Source organism: Mytilus galloprovincialis, chromosome 13, assembly GCF_965363235.1.
Source record: "Mytilus galloprovincialis chromosome 13, xbMytGall1.hap1.1, whole genome shotgun sequence".
Lineage (NCBI taxonomy): Eukaryota > Metazoa > Mollusca > Bivalvia > Mytilida > Mytilidae > Mytilus > Mytilus galloprovincialis.
In genome coordinates, this window is record NC_134850.1 from 48,481,156 (window position 1) to 48,506,019 (window position 24,864).

The window sequence follows — 24,864 nt, forward strand, 5'->3', positions numbered from 1 at the left end:
TCGTAGACCCAAAACTATAAGCTTAAAAAGCATGTGACACGACGTACAAAATTTCACAAATGAGCTTACTTTTAGTCCAGTTATTCTTTGGGACTATGTTTTCGGTAGCTCATATAATTGATTATACTGATTGTAAAACTTAAACTTTTATCAGCAAATACGGCAATTTATGAACATAAAACTTTTTTTTTCTCCGGCAAAAAAAAACAAAAAAAAACTGTTGTTGAATAGAAGCAGATATATATAAGATAAAGGAAGACCTCGAAACATTCAAGACATCTTTTAAAAACACCTGCAACAGAACTGTAGAATCCATGTGGCAAAGCTTCAAATCAGAAATTCAAAAAACCATTGAGAAGCGAGTACCAACAAAAATGACTCAAGGTAGACACACCCACCCATGGATGAACACAGCAATAAGACGCAAGATCCAGAGGCGGATTTAGAGGGGGGGCCCAGGGGGCCCGGGCCCCCCTTTTTAGGAAAAAAATTGGTTGCTTATATAGGGAATCACTGAAGCGTGACTCGAGCGGGCCCCCTCTTAGGTCAGTCAGTGGGCCCCCACTTATGAAAATTTCTGGATCCGCCACTGAGATCAACCAAAAACAAAAAGCGCACAAGAAAGCTAGGAAAACCAAAAAGAAAAGAGACCAAGACAGATACAAGAGACTACGACAAGAAGTACAATGGGAAATACGACAAGCCAATAAGAAATACATGGAAGAAGTCAGCTCCAACTACAAGGACAACTCCAAGAAATTCTGGTCCTATATTAAAAGCAAAGGTCAGGAATGGACAGGAGTAGCACCATTGAAGAACAAAATGGGATTCCTCCAAAGCGACAACAAAAGCAAAGCTAATATCCTTAACGACCAATTCCAGTCCGTATTTACAAAAGAGAACCTGAACAACTTCCCAAATAAAGGGGAAAGTCCATATACCACCATGGCTGACATACAAATCAATGTAAAAGGAGTTCATAAATTATTGAAGAACCTGAAACCACATAAGGCTACTGGACCAGATGCTATACCATCCTGTATACTAAAGACAGCAGCAGACCAACTTGCTCCAATTCTTACAGAACTGTACCAAGCATCCCTCAACACCGGAGTAGTCCCTCAAGATTGGAAAGATGCAAATGTAGTCCCACTCTTCAAAAAGGATGAAAGACACTTGGCATCAAACTACAGGCCTGTATCACTTACCTCCATTACATGCAAAGTCCTAGAACACATTGTACACAGCAGCGTAATGGACCATTTCGACAAATACAAAATTCTCACAAATGCACAGCATGGATTCCGCAAACGACGATCTTGCGAATCCCAACTCATCATCACCATTCATGATATTGCATCGAAATTAAAAAGTAACAGCCAGGTAGATATCATACTACTAGATTTTGCTAAAGCGTTTGATAAAGTGTCACACCATCGCCTACTACATAAACTTGAGTACTATACGGAGTAAATCCTAAAGCAAACAGGTGGATAAGATCATTCCTACAAAACAGAATGCAAAGCGTTATTCTAGAAGGAGCTGTCTCTGAACAAGTACCAGTACTCTCTGGTGTTCCTCAAGGAACAGTCCTTGGACCCTTACTGTTCCTGGCCTACATAAACGACATGCCAGAAACAGCAACATCATCAGACACCAAACTTTTTCCAGACGACAGCCTCCTCTATCGAACTATCAGTAACCAAGCAGAAAGTGACCTACTACAGAAAGATCTCACATCATTAGAGGATTGGGAAGATAAGTGGCAAATGAGCTTCAATGCAAAAAAATGCATTGTAATTAGAATACAACCCAAGAACCGTCCTGTAATACCAACTAATTACAAATTACACGGACACACACTGGACACCGTTGAAGCTAGTAAATACCTGGGAGTTACTATCAGCAATAATCTAACCTGGGACAGACACATCGACAACATAGTGGGAAAAGGAAACAAAACACTAGACTTCATACGACGTAACCTAAAAGATTGCACTAAACCGGTCAAAGCAGCAGCATATTCAACAATAGTAAGACCTTCAGTTGAGTATGCTAGCACAGTATGGGACCCTACGAAACAGGCTAAAATAAAAGCAATCGAGCAGGTATACAGAAAAGAGCAGCTAGATTTGTTAACAACAACTACACAGACCGCACACCTGGCTGTGTAACAAAAATGGTAACATCTTTAAAATGGGAAAGCCTTGAAGACCGCAGGAAACAAAATAGGCTATGCATGCTATTCAAAATCCAACATGATCTGATAGACATAGTTAGGCACCAATATCTAACGCCAAACGATAGCCGGACCAGAGGTAAAAACCGCTTCTCCCAAGAAAGGGCCACAACAGACGCCTTCGGACAATCATTTTTTCCAAGGACCATTAGAGACTGGAACCAACTGCCAACATCCGCAACATCAGCTGACACAGTTGATGGATTCAGAGCTGCCCTGAAGGCATGCTCTGCTAAAATTTAGACAGTAACATCCTGTACATAGTTTTAATTGTATATATATAGAGAACGTTTTATCCTGTAAATAGCCAAGAGAAAACTTTCTGTGTTGTCCGACATTGCGTTAGTTTTCGCGGGACCTCATACATTTTGAATTCGGTTCCTTACCTGGAGGAGGAAGAAGAAGAAGAAGAAGAAGAAGAAGAAGAAGAAGAAGAAGAAGAAGAAGAAGAAGAAGAAGAAGAAGAAGAAGAAGAAGAAGAAGAAGAAGAAGAAGAAGAAGAAGAAGAAGAAGAAGAAGAAGAAGAAGAAGAAGAAGAAGAAGAAGAAGAAGAAGAAGAAGAAGAAGAAGAAGAAGAAGAAGAAGAAGAAGAAGAAGAAGAAGAAGAAGAAGAAGAAGAAGAAGAAGAAGAAGAAGAAGAAGAAGAAGAAGAAGAAGAAGAAGAAGAAGAAGAAGAAGAAGAAGAAGAAGAAGAAGAAGAAGAAGAAGAAGAAGAAGAAGAAGAAGAAGAAGAAGAAGAAGGATTTGTATAGTACAATACAATCCTTGATAGAACTATTTACTAAATTCTGCAGTGAACTGTTACAGAATATTTATTAACCGAGACTTTAAGATTTAATAAAAAGAATTATACTTTTGAAAATTATATTAATTATAACAGAGACATATATACACGTGTATATATGTCTCTGATTATAAGTAGACTAGATTTTCAAATATTCATTTAATTATTGCTGCCCCTCCCATCCTATTGCACCCACTCAGTCTCAAGCATCCTTTTTATTTGCTTGGACTTTCGTCACCAGTTGATATCGTGCATTGTGTCTGAGAAACACTAGCCTTCTTGATGTCCTTGATAGGAATTATATTTGAGACATCAGGTCGGATGTGACTGTATATCTTTTGAATTTTTGTAATGTCCAAATTTTTAAAAAGTGTTATTTTGAATTTTAAAAAAATCATGGAAGAAAACTCATACTATATTTTTTTTCAGCTTTTTGTATGTCCATAATACTTTTCATAATACATATATACGTATTTATGTATTTTAAACGTATTTATTTCCCCTCGAAGATACATTAAGGGAAAAGGATGTACTATACTATTTGAATTATCAATTTGGTATTTAGTTGTATTTGTCTAAAAATATCAATTATCAAAGTAATTAATAAAAATGAAAAAGGTGCATATATTCAAACCACAAAAATACGTTTAGTGACATTCATATCCCTAATTTAATATTTAGAAATAAATTTCATATTATTTGTAGACAAATATTTACTGCTGAATTATGACCCACAGTAAAACAACAACAAGGAGAAGGTGCGAGACTTACCATAAATAATTCTTAAGGGCTACTAAGTTGTTGTCACAGATGAAGTTTCCGAACAGATGGTTCTTCAACGTAAGCTCTTTTAACTTTCAATACAACTAACAAGTTACCACACATAAACAGTATTGTACTGATTTTAAAATATATAGTCATCAGACCGTCACCAAGACCTTTTCTTTGCCTATACCTTGTAGATCACTGGCGTAGCACACGGTACGGTTGGTACGGTTCCGACCGTACCAATTTTTACTGCAGGTACGGAAAACCGTACCAAAAAAATCAAAATATTAAAAAAAAATATGCTAGAATAGAATGCAGACTTCCAAACAATAAATGTTTTACATTTACCTCTGCCTGTTTTCTTAAAAAAAGAAAAAAAAACGTCTTTCAACATTAAAAGTACTGAGCACGTCAATGTACGTAACCGTAACCAGTTTATTGATTAGCAATTAATGATTAATTAATCGAAATTGTTTTGGATGCTGTTGCGGATAATGGGTGTTGTTATTGGTTCATGCGCCAATCTGACACAGACTGAATAAACTGAAACTGATGGATAATCTGAAGAATGCTATAGCCAGCAATAATCGTCAGCTAATTCGGAAAATCTCCACATGATGTTACTAGTTCTTTAAGTTTAACGCATCAGTTTGGAAACATTTTCAAGGTCGAATAAGCCAGCAGTTTTTCTTTTGATTAATTGTTGCAAGTTTTGATTCCAGATGATGTAGATGTAAACCTAGCTCATAGCATTCAAAACAATTGGAATTAGTAATATTATTGTTTGCACAATGCCATATCCTTAGGTTTGCAGGTAACCGATATATGTAATGATTTCACTCGTTTTTTTTTGTTTTTTTTTTAATAAAACCACCACAAGTCAAGTTTAAAATCAGTTGATTGATTGTTTATTTTCTTAACGTACAGTTGCAAATATTTCAAGCATAATGTCAATTGAAATCAGAGGTGAGGGCTTTTTTTATAATGTAAGATACCGTATTGCAAAAGGGGATATAACCTTTATCGGGACTCCGGAATTGTTCATTAAAAGTCGGGATTGGTTATGTTCGGGACTTCGTAAGACCTCTAAGGCTTCATACCCCTTTCTGCACTGTGCTTTTCTTTGAGTGCCCTTCTGTAACATAAAACCCGAACATAAATCACCATTATTTCACATATCTATACTTCAACAGGAGGCGGTTTTCGTGAGACCGCCGATTTACTCTTTCCATTGTTTATTACAATAATTTAGAAAAACTGTAGGAATGGTGTAGAATTTATGTAGAAAGTGCATTGTATTTTTAAAAAAGAATCGCGATCAAGGGACAAAAGACAAACCAGAGAACAAATAAGACACACAAGGACAAACAACACCATTCAACATTGAAAACTATGAAATCAAATTTGAAACACAGACCTAAAGGTGCTCCAGAAGCGTAAGCAGGTCCTTTTTGCAAGACAACCGTTGTCCAAACAAGATACAAATTATCAAGAACACAGTGATTTATTGCAGTTCTTCATCTTGACAGATTTCTGGGCCGGCAGTCCTATAATAAAAGACTTCTGAGGTTCAGATCATTTACACTCAACGTTTTTTATCATATATTTTTTTTACTATCAGTGTTTAACCCGAGTTGGGGTTTGATAGTAAAAAAAATCAGATACTATCCGAATTCGGGTTCAACATTGATAGTAAAAAAGATATCTGCTAAAAAAACGTTGAATGTAAATGATATGTACCTCGGAAATCTTATACTATAGGACTACCAGGCCGGCTGCAGCTTATCCCATGCATGCAGTGTGTGAGGATTGCAGTAGTTATTTTACACATTCCCGATCCTCATTCATTTTTTTTTTTATTCACTATCGCTCAAAAGTTGCTAGCCGCACTTTGATTGTTTTATTTTAAAAATAATAATATTAAGATCTTATAATAAATAAACTGACAGAAATCACTTGTAAATCATGAATTTTGCACAATGATTTGTCGCGAGGTATAGTAGGGCAGGGTTGTTCTCATTTACAAATCTTGCTATGTAAATGACACAAAAATAAAAAAAAAACTACAAAACCTGCAAGACACAGACATTCATTTTTTTTTCAAATTGTCTTGTAAAACATGCTGCTGTTCAAAAACATTTTTTAGTGCCAGGAAACACTCAGAATGCAGGATTTTAACGCTATAAACCCCAGAGCTTCTGGGGGCCTTGAGCGGCCCCCATACCCCCTGCCGTAATGCAATAGCGAGGCTGGATGGGCCACTTCGTGTCCTATATGTCTAATTTGCCGAAACCGTACCATTATTTTTCGGCATGCTACGCCTATGTAGATGGCCCTAACAAGACTCAAAGTCCCACACAAAATTGACCAGCACTATCAGACTGTAGATGTAGACTGAGCACTGTACTTGGGCTGGTGTACAAGATTATATAGCATCTACATGTAGTCCTAATTCTATCAGATGTCATTATAATAACTAGATCAAAATAACTAGGAAACTACCATAAGCCCTGTCACTTTCAAGCACTTATAACATCAAATGACTCATACAACATTTATCTTTTCTATTCATATAATTATTACATGTACTGGGACAATTAACCCACTGCAATAATTTGGTTACAGTCTGTCCATATCTATAATTGGGAACAGCACTCCACTTCTGTTTTCTGTACTCTTATTTGAATACATACATTTGTAAAAAAAAACAGGGCCAAGTGAACTTTTTTTGGCATTTGTCGTCCGTCTTAGTCCATTTACTTTTGCAAAAATCTTCTCTGAAACTACTGGGCCAAATTTAACCATACATGTGCTTGGCCACAATCAATATTAGGCAATACCATGAATAATGTACATCAAAGTAAGATCTACAAAAAGTGACCCTTTTAAGGAGTTATTGCCCTTTATAATCAATTTTTATTGCTGCATTATTTTATTTCATGCATGAATTCAAGCGTCACTGATCAGTCTTTTGAAGACGAAACGCATGTCTGGCGTAAATATAAAATTTTAATCCTGGTTTCTATGATGAGTTTATTTGTCAACAAAAATATTAGGTGACTTTTGTTTGATGATAGAATAAAGTAAAAAAGTCAACAGTTATTTACCATCACTTTTGTATATATATATATATATATATATATATATATATATATATATATATATATAAAAAAAAAAATGCCACACTTCAATTTGTTTTTCTAAGGCCAAATAAAAAAGTATGTGTGGTTCCAGTTACATCTGAAAAAAAGTTAGGGTAGGTAGGAAGGGTTTTTTTTTTACATTGAGTCTATGGGAGCAACATTCTGACTTTTAACAGTGCTTAATGAAAAATGACAATAAAATCTTTAGGGTAGGCTATTTTTAAGCCGAAAAAGTAGGGACGGTAGGGTTACTGGAACCACACACATATTTTTATTTGGCCTAATGAATATCAAAGGCATCGCTAGTAACTGGTTGGTCATGTTGGTGGCACTCTGAAAGATCTATAACTATTGTATAATCAAGCATTGATCAAGACTTGCATACGTTTGGGTAATTTTCTGAAATACAGTTTGTTGTTTGTAATTTGATAATAACCAAATATTAATTTGAGAAGATTCTATTGATTGCTGAAGGTAATTTGAGATGGCATAAATATTCCTTTACAAAAATAATGAAATATGTTATTTTTTGCCATTTTATTCTGTTCACCCTGCTGAAAACTTTCAAATTTTCTTTATTTCAATGAAATCATCATGGTGACCTTTCATAATTCAAAAATATGCCACTTAATATGACTTTTAAAAAACTGTTCTAATTGTTCATGTTTTTATCTACATTTTGTACATGTATCAGGCCTTAATATGTACATGTGGCAAACTTATAACAGTTGAATACACAGAAAACGTGCATGATAATAACTATTCTCAGGATTAAATCAGGATAAATAATAGCATGTAATAGTGAATGTTTACTAGATAAATACATTTTCACATATAATTATCCCAAAATTTAAAAAAAGTGAATTAGAAGGTAACCTTTTTTCTGAAAAGTTGTATAAGAATAATATTGTAATACATGTATAACACAATGTAAAGCTGCATTTATCAAAGTTGTGGAGAAGCTACAAAAACTATTAAATACATGGATTGATCGATATGTGATAAACCTTTAAACAAATGTACAAGTATACGGGTATATACTGACTTTGATTTTTGAAGTTTCAAACTCTTATAATTGAAAGTTTATTTTTAATGTTGGAAAGTTCCATCTTTATAAGCCTAAAATAAAACTTCAAGCTTGAAGACCAAGCATTGAGACAAACAAATATTTTATAGTGGAAACAGCATAGACAGTCAGTACTTGTCTAACTTTCACAGTAAGATATTTGATTTTGTTCAAATAAAACCACCTTGAGACATTTGCAGATGAGTCGCATTTATAAAAGTGATTGAAATATAGTGTAAATGTTTTACAAACAAAACAGATATTTGTGCAATTTGAGTTATCTCCCATGTCCTGATAATTTTCTTTGAAAGAAGGTATAAAATTTATGAAGGACCTGGGACGATTTTGATTTCTGACCATTTTCAATGTACTAGTAAACAAATTGCATTATTTGATGATAAAAAAAAAGCTTTATATGAAGCCTAGGACACAGTAGGCTAAAAAAGAATCATTTATTAGTTTCTGATATAGAAATAAGACTATGAATCATCTAAAGACTAAAGACAAAAAAAAATTGAGCTGTTATACATCATCAGTAGACACCATGATAAAACAACTGGAGTGGCAACAATAAGAAGGGGAGATCTGATAAACAACAAAGATGTGTATGATGTACAAAATTACTAATTGCTTAGTTAATATAGATTCAACTTCTAGGCTTATTCCAATAAGCCAAGCATCAAGAACAACTGGTACTGGATGTTACCAGGTTCCCCTTGTTGAACTGATATAAGAAAAATGTCATTCTATCCAAAATCCATATACATGTATGGGAATGGAATGCCTGTATTTAAAGAGCACCTGTATATAGGATCTTAACCTTCACAAAATGTAAATATAATTGAATTTTCTTTGGACTTCATGTGCAACACACAGGGCAGAATAATCAGACAGTTGATTGCAGCCGCTCAATTGGAAGAAGAAGATGACGAATTTTAATCGCCACAATTATTATTTTTTCGCAAATAGCAAAATGTGGCAACCGCCAGCGGAAACCCTGTACAAGTATATACTGACTTTGTTTTTTGAAGTTTCAAACTCTTATAATTGAAACTTAATTTTTACTGTTGGAAAGTTCCATCTTTATTACATGTAGCCTAAAATGAAACTTCTAGCTTGAAGACCAGGCATTGAGAAAAATGCATATTTTACATTGGAAACAGCACAGACAGTTTGTACTTACCTCACTTTCACAGAATAAGATTTTTGATTTTGTTCAAATAAAACTGCCTTGAGACATTTGCAGATGTCACATTAATGAAATTGATTGTAATATAGTGTTAATATTTTATAACAAATAATTATACAGATATTTGTGCAATTAGAGTTATCTCCCATGTCATGTTGACTTTCTTAGAAAGGTTCGAAATGTACTAAGGGCTTGGGACAATTTTGATTTCTGACCATGTACTAGTAAACAAATTGCATTATCAGGCCTGCTTTCAATATCGTAGCTGCTACGTAGAATTTTACTATTGAACGTGTAGCTATAGACTAGCTGCTACATAGATATTGATAGCCGCTACATGTATGTAGCTGCTACGATGTTGAACTTAACCCTGATAATTAAAAAAAGCTTTATAGGAAGCCTAGGACACAGTAGGCTAAAAAAATCATTCATTAGTTTCTGATGTAAAAATAAGACTATATATCAGCTAAAGACTTAAAGAGAGTTTGGACACCTTCATTTTTTAAGGGGGTGGAAGCTTAAGGGAGGGGGAAATCTTCAGAGTTGATGACTTGAATTAATTCTTTTTTGAAAATCCTTTACTCGAAAAAAAATCTGATAAGTATGGTAGAGTTACCTCCCATTAAATCAAACATTATTGTTAGGAATTATTCTTTAAAGTTTAAACATTCATTATATATATATATGACAAAACAGTGAAAGAGGTGTACTGACATCTAATGAGTAATTCAAACATTTGAATATCTTCTCCTGTTCTATTATCAGCAGTTTCAGAGCTGTTGAAAATTGTCAGACTTATCAAACCATTACTTCACTAAATCTCTGGGTCATCTCAAACCATTACTTCACTAAATCTCTGGGTCATCTTGAAGTTTCATCATGTCAGATTCTTTGTTCCAATAAATCACTGGGTCATCTTGAAGTTTCATCATGTCAGATTCTTTGTTCCACTAAACCTCTGGGTCATCTTGAAGTTTCACCATGTCAGATTCTTTGTTCCAATAAATCACTGGGTCATCTTGAAGTTTCATCATGTCAGATTCTTTGTTCCAATAAATAATTCCAATCTATGAATTAGGTTGGATAAGAAATTTACCTATGTCCAATTTCAGTGTCATCAAATCAGGAAACAATTTGTAAATATGTAATTAGATTAATAGAAACTGACCGAGGCAAAGTTGACATCATCACGATCTTAGACCTCGGGAATAACAAACAAACTTTTTTACATCAGGACAATAAAAGATTTTGAGTAGACAGCTTTTTTTGGGTAGGTAGGGTTAGGGCAAACAAACATATCCTTTTTTATGGCCCAAAAGAATTTACGAATTACAAGACTGCAATATTATGCCAAAGCAAAATGAGAAAATAAATTATGTGTCACAATGTTTCATTGAGGTACCAAAATGAAAATATGGTAGAAGCTCCAATTTTATTTGTGACAACATATATTTTATAACACTCCTTCATGTATTTAATGTAAATATAAGCTTCTATTGACAGACTGTGGTAGGACATGTAACAAGAAAATACATTCAAATCAATTAAATGTGCATAAAGATTTACATATGATTTTAATAATTTTTATGTCTTAAAAACTATAATTTTCTTTAGTTAATACATCAGAAATTTCAAATTTTGATGTCAAATTTTTTGGGAAACGCTTGTGATGTCCAGCAATGGCAGACAAATAGCAATATGGTGTTTTGAGAAGAATTCTATCAGAAATCAACATCAAACCATATCTCTTCCAATTTCTAAAAATTTTAAAAGGAATATAGTGCTTGAAGTGGCTTACATTGTATGTTTTAAATTTCTGTTCTAATGACTTGATCCATATCGCTATGTTGGTAGTGGTGGTGTGTAAGTGTGTGCTACACGAACCTGATTCTGTATGAATAGGGATTCAGGAGTTTGAAAAGGAGGGGCACCAACAAGGCAATATTAATAGTGGGAATGTAAAGGAAAGTCTTTTCATTCACCATACAAAATGTATATATATGTAGCTCAATAAGGGAGGCCCATAAGGCAACGATAAGGGGTTGGGGTTGAGGGTTGGGATTTGGACCTTAAACCTTTAGACCATTTGGATAATCTACTGACTAAGATTAAAGAGGGACAGGGTTGAGAGTACTCACTGGTAACCAGATAAGTCACCTAGATCTTTATGTGCCATAAGATACATCTATCAGTATCTGGTTCAAGATTTGGAACTAAGTGAGACTTTAAAATGAGGCTATCTTTCAAATGCATCAGGTTTATCAACAAGAACTGTGCATTCATTTATTTTTTGTGGATACTAATTTTCAAGGATTGAGAAAAATGTTATATATTCTTGAATATTTAAATCTAGGTTTTTCATATGGCATGTACATTGTATGACTGCAATGCATATAAGCCTATTTATGATGAGTGCTTCGTTGAAGATTAAAATTTGGGGTTTACAAATATACCATTAAAAGTAAAGAAAATTGATTTCCTATAGATAATATTGAATCAACAGTATTAATGTAATAGAAACATGGTTACTTTGTTGTTGCACATATAACGAGAATATACTTGTAACTGTTTTGTTCAAATATTCATAATGTTTTTCTCATCTGGTGATGACCTTGACAGAGCTTGAGGGTCCCTATCAAGGTCATTTAAAAACCAATTTAGTTAGAAACAACTTGAGAAATATTAAATCTTTTTATAACATGAAAGAGAAATTCATTTAAATATTTTGGGTATTAAATGGACCTGATCATGGTGTGTAATTGGGTGCGGGATGAGACACACGATAAAATAATGATTTGTTTGTGTAGGCTTTTCTCCTATGACTGATTTTAATGATAAACAAAAACACTATAATCGCAGAAATCAATATGAAAGTCATCAAAAGATGCTACATTACTTTTAATACGGGAAATACCGATAGTTACAGTAAACACATTCTCAATAAACATGTTTACAAACTAGGAACAAAAATTTACATATATGCACAGGATGTGTTATTACACTCCTTATATTATATATAACAATATGTATCATTCTGTAATATGTTGTCTAGAAAATATTAACCATAAAATGTCATTTTAAGGTTGGTTAATCTTAATATGGAAGTTATTTCAGACTTTTAATTTGATAGTGTGTGTTTGGAAACTAATTTACTGGAACAAGGTAATTTTATTTTAAGTCCTTTGAAATAGTTAATTTTAACCTTGTGATAATGTTACCTTTGTCGTATTTTCAGGACAAGCATTGAAAGTACAATTGTAAAAACAAATTCCAATTTGGTATTAGGTCTTGTTAAATCATGTATCATTTAACAATGACCATACCTATAGCTATTAGGGGGTTCTGGAGGTTTAGAAGGAATCCCATTTGTATAAAACAGTACAATGTATATTGGTAATGTATATAAAATATATATTTTACATTGTACAGTCTCAGAGTCTTATTATTGTCTCTTAGAGATGATCCTTTTGTTTGTTTGGTTTAAAATCCACACCATCTGTCATTTCTGAAAAAGATCTCTTGCATGAAGATGGATTGATACATTGAATCCAGGGGCAAATATTAGATGAATATCACATCATGAACGTGTAACATGTAATTTAACTAAATAAATGTTACCTGCTTAGAATAAGATTGACTTGCGGAACCTTATTTTTAATTTGGTAGCTATAGTTTGCTAGTCGTAACAAGGTAATAGTAAACAGGAAGACTTCATCTCCTCAGTAATCCTCATGATCCTGGTCACATTATTCAAAATCTAAGTCTATCAGTCTTTGTTCTTACTCCTCAATGTCATGTGACTATTGGAAGAGCAGCAAGTGCCAGTTTTTAAGAACTTTAAATTCAGAAATTATTGCAAGTTTTGGTTATTGCTATTTTTACATTGCCAACCAAAATTTGAGATAAATGATGTTTTTTTCAGGAAAAGTTTTTTCTTACTTCTAAAGAAACAATTCAAACATGCTTTTTGTCGAGCCTGCAACTTTTGTTGCAGAAAGCTCGACATAGGGATAGTGATCCGGCGGCGGCGGTGTTAACTCACTTTTTAAAAGCTATATATTTTAGAAGGTGAAGACCTGGATGCTTCATATTTTGTATATAGATGCCTCATGTTACGAAGTTTCCGTCAGTCACATGTCCATTGTCCATGACCTCATTTTCATGGTTCAGTGACCACTTGAAAAAAAGTTCAGATTTTTATACGACCGCAAAATTTGAAAAATTTTTCGTCGTATATTGCTATCACGTTGGCGTCGTCGTCGTCGTCGTCGTCCGAATACTTTTAGTTTTCGCACTCTAACTTTAGTAAAAGTGAATGGAAATCTATGAAATTTTAACACAAGGTTTATGACCACAAAAGGAATGTTGGGATTGATTTTGGGAGTTTTGGTCCCAACATTTTAGGAATTAGGGGCCAAAAAGGGCCCAAATAAGCATTTTCTTGTTTTTCGCACTATAACTTTAGTTTAAGTTAATAGAAATCTATGAAATTTTGACACAAGGTTTAAGACCACAAAAGAACGGTTGGGATTGATTTTGGGAGTTTTGGTTTCAACAGTCTAGGAATTAGGGGCCAAAAAAGGGCCCAAATAAGCATTATTCTTGGTTTTCGCACAATAACTTTAGTTTAAGTAGATAGAAATCAATGAAATTTAAACACAATGTTAATGACTTCAAAAGGAAGGTTGGTATTGATTTTGGGAGTTAAGGTCCCAACAGTTTAGGAATTAGGGGCCAAAAAGGGACCCAAATAAGCATTATTCTTGGTTTTCGCACCATAACGTTAGTATAAGTAAATAGAAATCTATGAAATTTAAACACAAGGTTTATGACCATAAAAGGAAGGTTGGTATTGATTTTGGGAGTTTTGGTCCCAACAGAATAAGGGGCCCAAAGGGTCCAAAATTGAACTTTGTTTGATTTCATCAAAATTGAATAATTGGGGTTCTTTGATATGCCGAATCTAACTGTCATGACTGTGTATGTAGATTCTTAACTTTTGGTCCCGTTTTCAAATTGGTCTACATTAAGGTCCAAAGGGTCCAAAATTAAACTTAGTTTGATTTTGACAAAAAATGAATCAGTTAGGTTCTTTGATATGCTGAATCTAAAAATGTACTTAGATTCTTGATTATTGGCCCAGTTTTCAAGTTGGTCCAAATCGGGGTCCAAAATTAAACTTTGTTTGATTTCATCAAAAATTGAATAAATGGGGTTCTTTGATATACCAAATCTAACTGAGTATGTAGATTCTTCATTTTTGGTCCTGTTTTCAAATTGGTCTACACTGAAGTCCAAAGGGTCCAAAATTAAACTTAGTCTGATTTTAACAAAAATTGAAATCTTGGGGTTCTTTGATATGCTGAATCCAAAAATGTACTTAGATTTTTTATTATGGGCCCAGTTTTCAAGTTGGTCCAAATCAGGATCCAAAATTATTATATTAAGTATTGTGCAATAGCAAGTCTTTTCAATTGCACAGTATTGCGCAATGGCAAGAAATATCTAATTGCACAATATTGTGAAATAGCAAATTTTTTTTTAATTAGAGTTATCTTTCTTTGTCCAGAATAGTAAGCAAGAAATATCTAATTGCAAAATATTGTGCAATAGCAAGATTTTTTTTAATTGGAGTTATCTTTCTTTGTCCAGAATCAACTTAAATCTTTGTTATATACAATATACAATGTATATTCACTTTTTACTATCAACTGATAAATTAAAATAATCTTTACCATTCAGTGATAACAAGCAGTTTTTTTACATCTTAATATTTTATTTTATTTAAATGAGTAGTTATTGTTTCAAACTCCATTAGAAATTTTAATTGAGATTAGTTTTGGAATAAGGGAAAGGGGGATGTGATTAAAAAAATTGGGTTCAATTTTCTTATTTGAAATTTCATAAATAAAAAAGAAAATTTCTTCAAACATTTTTTTGAGAGGATTAATATTCAACAGCAAAGTGAATTGCTCTAAGAGAAAACAAAAATTTTAAGTTCATTAGAACACATTCATTCTGTGTCAGAAACCTATGCTGTGTCAGCTATTTAATCACAATCCAAATATAGAGCTGAATCCAGCTTGAATGTTGTGTCCATACTTGCCCCAACCGTTCAGGGTTCAACCTCTGCGGTCGTATAAAGCTACGCCCTGCGGAGCATCTGGTTTGTAATGTTAAATTCTCTCTTACTGTAAGTAATAGGATAACTATATTTCGTATGTGCGTACCTTGCAAGGTCCTCATGCCCGTCAGACAGTTTTCACTTGACCTCGACCTCATTTCATGGATCAGTGAACAAGGTTAAGTTTTGGTGGTCAAGTCCATATCTCAGATACTATAAGCAATAGGTCTAGTATATTCGGTGTATGGAAGGACTGTAAGGTGTACATGTCCAACTGGCATGTGTCATCTGACCTTGACCTCATTTTCATGGTTCAGTGGTTAAAGTTAAGTTTTTGTGTTTTGGTCTGTTTTTCTCATACTTTATGCAATAGGTTTACTATATTTGTTGTATGGAATGATTGAATGGTGTACATGTCTAGCGGGCAGATGTCATCTGACCTTGACCTCATTTTCATGGTTCAGTGGTTATAGTTAAGTTTTGTGTTTTGGTCTGTTTTTCTCATACTTTATGCAATAGGTTTACTATATTTGTTGTATGGAATGATTGTAAGGTGTACATGTCTAGCAGGCAGATGTCATCTGACCTTGACCTCATTTTCATGGTTCAGTGGTCAAAGTTTAGTTTTTGAGTTTTGGTCTTTTTATCTAATACTATATGTCATAGGTCAACTATATTTGGTGTATGGAAATATTTTATGATCTATATGTCAGTCGTGCAGGTTTTATTTGACCTTGACCTGGTTTTCACGGTTCATTGCTCAGTGTTAAGTTTTTGTGTTTTGGTCTATTTTCTTAAACTATAAGCAATAGGCTCAACTATATTTGTCATGTTTGTTGTATGGAAGCATTGTTAGCTGTACATGTCTGCCTGGCATATGGTTCAACTGACCTTGACCTCATTTTCATGATTCATGTTAAGTTTATGTGACAGTCGTAATAAAGCTTTATATTTAGGAGTATCAACATAATATCAATGATTAGTAAAGAAGGCGAGACATTTCAGTGTGTGCACTCTTGTTTATGTGTATATTGTTAATTTAAAAAATGCCACTATTGAAGCTTAGTGAAGCTTATTCATTCCCATATATGTCTAATTTTAAGCACTGTCTTTAAAAAGTTTCTTTTAATATTAATTAACTTTTTCACCACTTAGTTATTGTTACTTGTATTGTATTAAGCTACTGTATTTCAGGAAGTGAAATTTTACCCAAGGACAGTTTAGTGGTATTCTCAGGTGGACTTTTGTCTGTTATATTTGATTTAAATGAAATTATTTCAATTTAAAAGGTACAGGAAAACCTATTACATTTCCTTATAAAGCGATCAGCCTTCATCAGGTAAAAATTGTTTTTCAAATTCATGTTTATTGTTTTAAAATCAATACTATAAAAAGGATTGTACCCCATGTGAAGTTTTACAATAATATTTTTTTGTAAGGTCATTTAAAGTCATTTTATTCCAGTTATGAAGTAAATTATATATATAAGTTCTCAAGATTGTTTGGTTGTTTTGTATTTATTTGGTTCTAACCTTTAGTTGATATGGTGCATAGACATAAAAGTATACTAGATACATGTAGATACACTTTAGATAACCACAGCACTGGCTATAAGGGTGAAACCACACAAGGCCTAAGGGCTGTTTACTTAAAACTGACTATTCCCAAAGAACTTTGAACTTGATACATGTATCCCCTTGAAATGCACTTTGATTGATCTGCCTGCACTCTTTTTATATGTCTATATATTTACTTACCTAGTTCTTCAATGTCAGTGAATTTTGTTATTACCAATTTCTTAGCAAATGGTATATTTTTTTCTCAATCAATCTTCAGAACTTATCAGATATATATATACTTATACATGTACATAATAAGCAAGTCTAAAAGGGTACAACATTACAAAATATATAGTAAAATCATTGACTTTTCTAATCACCAATTTCCAATTATTTTTTTTCGCCACATATGTATTCATTATTTATTTTTTTAGTAGTAGGGGATGTTTGGGATATTAGGTAACCCTTAAGTTGAATAAATGTAAAATGGAATTATTTACTAACATTGATAAAAAAAAACAATACAATTCATATAACTTCTTTTAGGGTTTTCTATTGCATAATCATAGATATTGATCAAAAAAAAAATTATTCAGACCACTTATGCCAACATTCCTACATGCAGTATTGTCTGTCAGTAGAAGTTGGGGGTTGGATCTTTTGCAAAGGTGTGGAGGCCTGAATACAGTCTTCGTGATTAAGCACAAGCCAAATGGCATGGGCCAGTATAACTATTGTTATGCCAATCTTCCTCAAAATGCCTATAGTTAGTACTTCGTTTGGCCAATCATTAACTGTTGTTCTGTTTATTTTTCAGTCACATGAACAATATATTAAACATACTGCAGCTGGTCACTAAATATAGAAATGCCAAGTTTATTTAAGATATACTCATTAATTAGAAAAAGTCAAATATATGACTTTATATCATGCAAACATTAATAAATTAGGATTAAAATATTAGATTATTCACATTGTCCTGAGGCTATTTACTAAAATAATAAAATGTTATGGTAATAGAATAAGAATTACACATATAAATGAAGGTCTTTTTGACAAATTTACACTTTAAGTTATAAAGGTGAAACCACAGCATCTATGTTTAGTGTTGCTCGTTACTAAATATGGACTTGTGTTGTTTCCGTATACTGTTAATCTACAAGTACATGTAATTTGAAGTAAACAATATGACAGAAAAGAAAACCATATGGTTTTATAAATGTTAACCTGTCGAAAAAGTACAAGTTGATAGAACTATTGCACTATAAAACCAGTGATTTAATTTGAATTAAGAATTCATAAATTGAAAAAAGTTATAAATTGTAGAATTCAACTAAATATTCAATAAGATTTATAATCACACATTTTTAACTTGATTTATGAAGGAAATATCGGTTATTAATTTGGGGCTGTACAGTGGGCAGGAGTATTTCCTCAATAACATAAAACTCATTGTCAAATGTTTTTTTTGTAAGTATTTTTATCCCCCTGCCGTAGGTAACAGGGGCAATAAAGTTTACCCTTGACCTTCAATTCATCCTTTTGTCAGTCTTTCTGTCCATCCCATTTTTGTTCTCACATTAAGTCTGCTTCATGCAAATTTTATGAAACAAATACAAAATGCTTGGAACCAAGACTCGTAGACAGAGTTTAAATTTGGGCAATAAGCTCAAGCCATAGGCGGATCCAGGGGGTGCCCCTTTTTGTGGGAAAAATTTTATTGATCAGCATGACTGGAGCAGGCCCCCCACTTAGGTCAGTCAGTGGGCCGCCCTTATAAAAGGTTATGGATCTGTCACTGCATAAGTCACATATTATTCTAAAGTTATATAAGCCTTTTGTACATAACTTGTAAAATTGCAAAAAATAAATTGTTCACTTTTACTTAACATGCTTAAGTTTCCTCAATTCAATTTTATATAAAATTCATGCACAAAGCTAACAAAAAAAACCTTGCAGACAGAGTTGAAATGTTTGATGTCAGTAATTAACTGTTACTAAAGTTAATCCCCTTTATAACTTTATAACTATTGCAAAGCTTGAACAGAGTTTTCATTGTTCACATTCCTTTTTTATTTACAAAATTTATCAGGACATGACTCCACTCAAGAATCCATTTGCTATTAAATTGTAAGTGTTTTACTGGTCTTAAAAGTCATACCAAGTTGTACAAAAAAATATAAGATTCAGTATTTACTTCAAAATAATGAATCTGTGGGTATAGGTTAACAATTGAATTTAAGTGAAAAACAAAATACAAATTTTTTTTAGGCTTTTGTATGCATAATTTGTAAGAACAATATGCTTAGCATGCTTAGTATTCAATAAAATACTGTGTTCAGGGATGGGTCCAGGGTTTTAGGTTGGAGGGGGTGCATTCTAAAAAAAATCGGAGCTAACTTAGTCAGTTAAATATTTTTTGAGGTAAAATTATCGAAATATTCTCTATTAAGCTGATAAACCCATGCTTTTCAAATTTATTTTTATTTTGGGGGTCACGCCAGCCACACCCCAACCTTAATCCACCCCTAGTGTTTCACAAAAAAAAAGGTTCTTATTAAAGTTGATGACTCTACATGCTGCTGATGCAGTAATGACCATGCAGAAGTGATATCAGTAATCTTGTTTAGTTCAAAACAATTTAAAAGGAGTAAAAATGATATTTAATTTCGTTCATTCTCATATTTCATGAAGATGCATATCAAACCCTCTCATGGCCTACAAGGTTAAATAAACAAGAAAGGTCGTATCATAGAAATGCTTTATATGTATACATGTTGTGATCTATCAGAAAAATTCAAATAAATTAAATTTGAAGAATTGCTGTAGGTTTCAATATGTCATTTTAATGTCAGAATGTGGCTTTTATGTACCTAGGACATACCAGTTCACACCTGGTTAATGAAGACAAACAAAAATGTCTTTAGAAAAGTGCTGTATTGTCAGATTCGTGCTGATACAAAAGTTGTGGTTTGAACTGTACTATTGAGGGTCAAAAGAGAAAAATATTGTGGATTCATTATTATTCATAGGATACAAATTTTCAAGGATTTCAGGGGTAAATGTGAACCACAAATTTTAATATTGAATGAAGTAAAATTTTCTATAGGTGTGAATGCAGGCTTTGACAAAACCACAAAATTAAATATTCAAGAAAAGCTGAACATTCATCCTGACATGTGGAAGAATCTGCAGCTCTTTTCATGACATATCTAACTACTAGAGATAAAATTGATTTAAAGTTATCACGAAATAAAATTTGCTGGTGCAGAATCGGGATCTTACCATTTTTAAAAGGGGCCCATCACATACAAGTCATATAAAAAGTGGGTTCCAACCACAAGTCTCCATACAAAACCATAAGTTGTCAAAACAAAAAAGGGTCTGTCTCAGGGTTAGAAATCCTCAGAAAACCCCCTGCATCATCCATTTCTTCAGATAGTTTGAATATGGCTACTATGTGCCTATCTGTGCATATATTACATTGCTGGGGTTGAATTAAGGATTTCTGGAAGGGTCAGTACTTCCTGCTACAATAGTATTACCCATTTTGTAACTCCTATTTAGAAAAATGATGAAATAAATAAGTTGTTTTCCAATAAGTTTTAAAATGTACAGTATTAAATGCATGTGAATTTGGTTTAAGCCTAATAAGGACATAATGTGTTTTAAGGGAATGTTTCATTACACTGAGATCAACATGCATAGCAATATAACTATTTTACTCTAGATTTTGTTGAAATATTCACCTCACTCATTATGTTGATCCTTTTGAGAATAAATAGTTCCGACTAGATACCAAGCAGCCAATAAACAATCACTTCTATATATGAAAACAACTGTATCAAAGATATTGAATATTTTTCTAGAGCAATTTTTGGAATATATATGCACATATTTTAATTGTATTCCATACAATATATTTACCTAACTTACATAATTCCTCTCGTTAAACTTTATCCGCTTTGCCTCCTTATTATATACACATGTGTGAATGTAAATAAAAATTCACACAGTTAGAACTTATTTGACGAAAAATTATACTAAACCAAATTTAAAAGCGAACCAGAAAGTTGGGTATGGTATAGACTGTACTACAGGCACAAATACATCAAATTTTATGCATAAGAGTATGATTCTCCTCATTTTTCTTTGAAGTTACCCAGTTTTAACATGTACATAAATTTCTAAATTGCACAATTTAAAAAAAATATATACTGCTCGCTCCACTTGTAGAGCACCCGCCTCAACAAAACTCATTTTCAAGAATTTTTCACAATCAAAAAAATTTCGCTCGCTCGCCCCATATTTTTTGGAGCTTTTGTCCAAAGAACTATAAATCAAATTGGTGTGGCCTAAACAAGTTTTAGTTCCCAGAAAATGAATAATTAAAAGATTGTTGGAATTCTTTCAAATTGCTGCTCCTTAATTATAAATTAAAAGCTTGGGGAATTTAAAGTTTGTTGTGAAACAATAAGTGTACTTAAATATATATTTTTTTAAGGATAGTGCTGCTGAACAGATCAAAACTTGAGATAAAAATATGCAAAGAGTGTTTTCTACTTTGTAAGAAAGTGACAATTTTTTTACCTAAATTTTGAAAATTTGAATTTTGAATTTGTTTAAAAGAACTCTATATATATATATATAATATATATAGCTGTGATTTAGTTCATGAAATTCTATGAAATTTTGAATACCCCATTTTCCGGAAAAGGGATTGATATAAACAGTAAATATGATTTGGAAAATATCCATATGTGGAAAAAATATTTGACTTAAAAATTTTAGTTTCATGTGAGGTCAATAGGACGTTTACCTTTCGGTCATATCTGCAATTTATCTTTGACCACATTCTTATTTGTGAATTTGAAAACATGTTGTTTATTTATTCTAATTGTACCAAATGGCCTTATAGTTTAACCACAAGGCTGTCTGGGTTAATATGTAATGAAGTGTAACTTAAATTGTTTGTCATTCTTGAAATGTGGACAAACAAATATCTGTACTTTTATGCGTTGTATTTACTGTTCGAAGTGAAGAAGAAGTGTTCAAGTTTTGACAGAGTTTTTTGATTATTTTTTAAAGTCTGCACAGGTTACCTTGCCCCTTGGGCATGTTTTAGTGATTAAATTCTCAGACTTAGATAATTGTTTTCGCATAAATTATGTGGTACGACTAGTCTATATCCATCTTAAATGCAGGTAGCACATAATTTAAACTCAGTCTGTTGTTGTTCTTTTGAATGTAAACAATACAAGTTTTTCATTCATTACTTAACAGTTTTCAAAAGCTAAGACTTCATAATAAAATATCTAATTATATTGAATATATATATGTGAGTATTATTTTTAACACAAGTGCATTAAATGCAACTGTTAATTAGTTAAACATTGAAATACTTTAATGTTTTTATTTTACGATTATTATACTGGTCATGGAAACTGTCATGACTGTTATAAGCATTATTTTTACTTCTTATATATTTTGATTCAAAGATACGATGATATAACAACAACATTGTTGACTGACATATATAAATCGAAACGTAATTTTTCATTTAATCTTCAAGATATGTTCTCTTCATTCATTAATGTTTATTTATTTTTGTTATTTACACATATATTTATAGATAATTGTCCTTGGTTTTCAAATTATTTTAAGAATCACTATTTACACAATCTTTACCCTTGAGGAGGTGAAGGGGATTCTTAAAACTCATCCAGGAAGCAGAATACTGTTCTGTTAAGAATTCACTTGAGGAGGAAAAAAACATAAATTTGTATTCGTTACCTTGAGATTTTGTTTTAAACAGGAGATAGAAACATCAATTAAAAACTTGTAATGGTAATAAAAGACCGTTATATTGAACTGTTTTGTTTTTCAGTTTTACAACTAGATTTAAAGAAATAAAGATATAAAGATGCCTCCTAGTTCAGGAGAACTATGGGGTCATCATTTGATGCCCTCAACTATTCAGGTGGACTGTTTATTACCCACGGGGATCATTATTCAGGTGGCTGTGAGTCGTGACGAAACACTTGAACGGATTAAAGCAGATCTTTGGGTAAAGGCAAAGCTTTATCCACTTTATGAAAGACTATTAGAACCTGCATCATACATATTTGTCAGCATTACCCAAGATGCACGGAAAGAGGAGTTTTATGATGAAACAAGACGATTTTGTGATTTACGCTTGTTTCAACCTATTCTGAAAATTGTTGAACCAGTAGGAAACAGAGAGGAGAAAATGTTGAATTTTGAAATAGGTATGGATATATTTTTTCCTTGTTTTTGACTTAAGAACATCCTAAAGAACTTGATATGTATGACTGTGGCCTAGAAACAAGAAAAAATTAAAATAATGATATAATTATTGCAGTGAAAAAAATTGTATATCATAGAGAACAGCAACATTTTTTCACAAAAAAATCTTACAATTAGAATGCTAGAGTCCACGAAGTGAACCATAATATTTTGGCAGGAAAAGTTGCAATACTAGTCAATTAAGATCAGAGCTGAAAGCACCTTGCCACAATCAGTGCTCCTTCAAACAAACTCTGTGTTGTCTAGGAAAGAGAACACTGACAAATACAATACACAAGTTATTTTTGTCATCAAATTTTTATATGTTCTGCAGAATATGTCTTAATAAGTTATTTGAGCTGTTGTACATGTATCTTATTTTATATTTAGAGTCCTATAATTTTTCTACCAACAGGTGTAACTATAGGTGTTTCTATAAATGAATTTAATGAAATGAAAGACTTAGAAGTGATGACATTCCGGAGGAATATTTTAGACATTTGTAAGAATGCAATAGACGAGCGACAGCGAAGGGGTAAGGCAAGCGAGGCCTTATATGCCTACCCACCAGATATAGAATCATCACCAATTTTACCGTCACATTTACAGACAAAAATTAAAGAAATGAGTAAGTAGTTAGATATTTCACTTTGGAAGCATTTTTTTTTTCTTCTCTTGTGTCAATATTTTGAAAGCATATAAAAAAAAAAAAGATTGGGGGTGGTGTTATGGTTTGTAGGAGAATATGGAGATGAAACTTACAAATGCAATGACAAGGTGTAAGAAAATAATAGGAGAAAAAAGTCAATATCAGATTAAGCTAAGCTGAACTGATTAACCCTAAAAAAAACCCAACATTGCTGATAATGATAAGACCAAATTGAATGAAACCAGCATCTTTATGCCATTCGTTTTAATATTTTAAGAATGAATACATTTAGAATGCTATACACAATTGTTCTACACAAACTTTTACTATTTAACAAAGACATAGGTCATCATATGGCCTTCCACAATGAGCAAAACCCATACTTCACAGCAGCTATTAAAGGCCCATCAAAAACAAATGTAAAAAAAACTGAAACAAGAAATCTACCAACCTGACTTATGTACAAAACAATATAAGAAATACAAATAAGAAATACAGAAAAGCAACATATGGCATCCACTGAATAACAGGCTCCTGTATGCATATTCTCATTAAAACTTGATGTATTTCAGAAAATGATGTAGTGGCATGTGTTTGGGTTGTATCGGAAGACAATAGTCGTAGTAAATTTAGTGTAAAAGTTTCACATGACGCCTATCCAATTGATGTTATTGCTGGAACAATTCGGCGGAGAAGCAGAATGATGGGAATTTCTAAAGAACACGCTGAACGTTGTATAGAAGAATATAGTGACACTTATGCACTTAAAGTGTGTGGTTGTGATCAGTTCTTATTAGAGGAGCATCCGTTAAGTCAGTATAAGGTTAGTATCATGTATTATAATAGAAAAGAAACATACCTTTGAATTGAAGGGGAATTGTTGACAAGTTAAAAAAAAAATTTAAAAAAAAGTGAAATGTCACTTCATGCAACAATAATGTATGAAAAAATATAAAAATATGGTACTGAATTTTAAACACACTGTATATTATAGATCAAATAGGAAAATTTTCTGGACTTTAAGATGCATAACCAAA

General features: G+C 32.6%; 1 protein-coding gene across 6 annotated transcripts in view; it reads left to right on the forward strand.

The window, feature by feature from the left end:
- The first annotated feature begins 3,738 nt into the window (after nt 1-3,738).
- LOC143056923 (phosphatidylinositol 4,5-bisphosphate 3-kinase catalytic subunit alpha isoform-like) overlaps nt 3,739-24,864 on the forward strand; it is a 38,310-nt gene continuing 17,184 nt past the window's right edge. Inside the window, exons 1-4 of one of the 6 annotated variants that reach the window (XM_076230114.1) lie at nt 3,739-3,863; nt 22,760-23,141; nt 23,594-23,806; nt 24,400-24,650. In XM_076230114.1, coding sequence (XP_076086229.1) covers nt 22,796-23,141; nt 23,594-23,806; nt 24,400-24,650 — 810 coding nt within the window. In that variant the 5' untranslated portion in view covers nt 3,739-3,863; nt 22,760-22,795. Of the gene's footprint in view, nt 3,864-12,208; nt 12,352-21,870; nt 22,077-22,101; nt 22,211-22,759; nt 23,142-23,593; nt 23,807-24,399; nt 24,651-24,864 lie in introns of those variants that run through there. The other 5 variants (XM_076230115.1, XM_076230119.1, XM_076230116.1 and 2 more) reach the window with 5 other exon arrangements.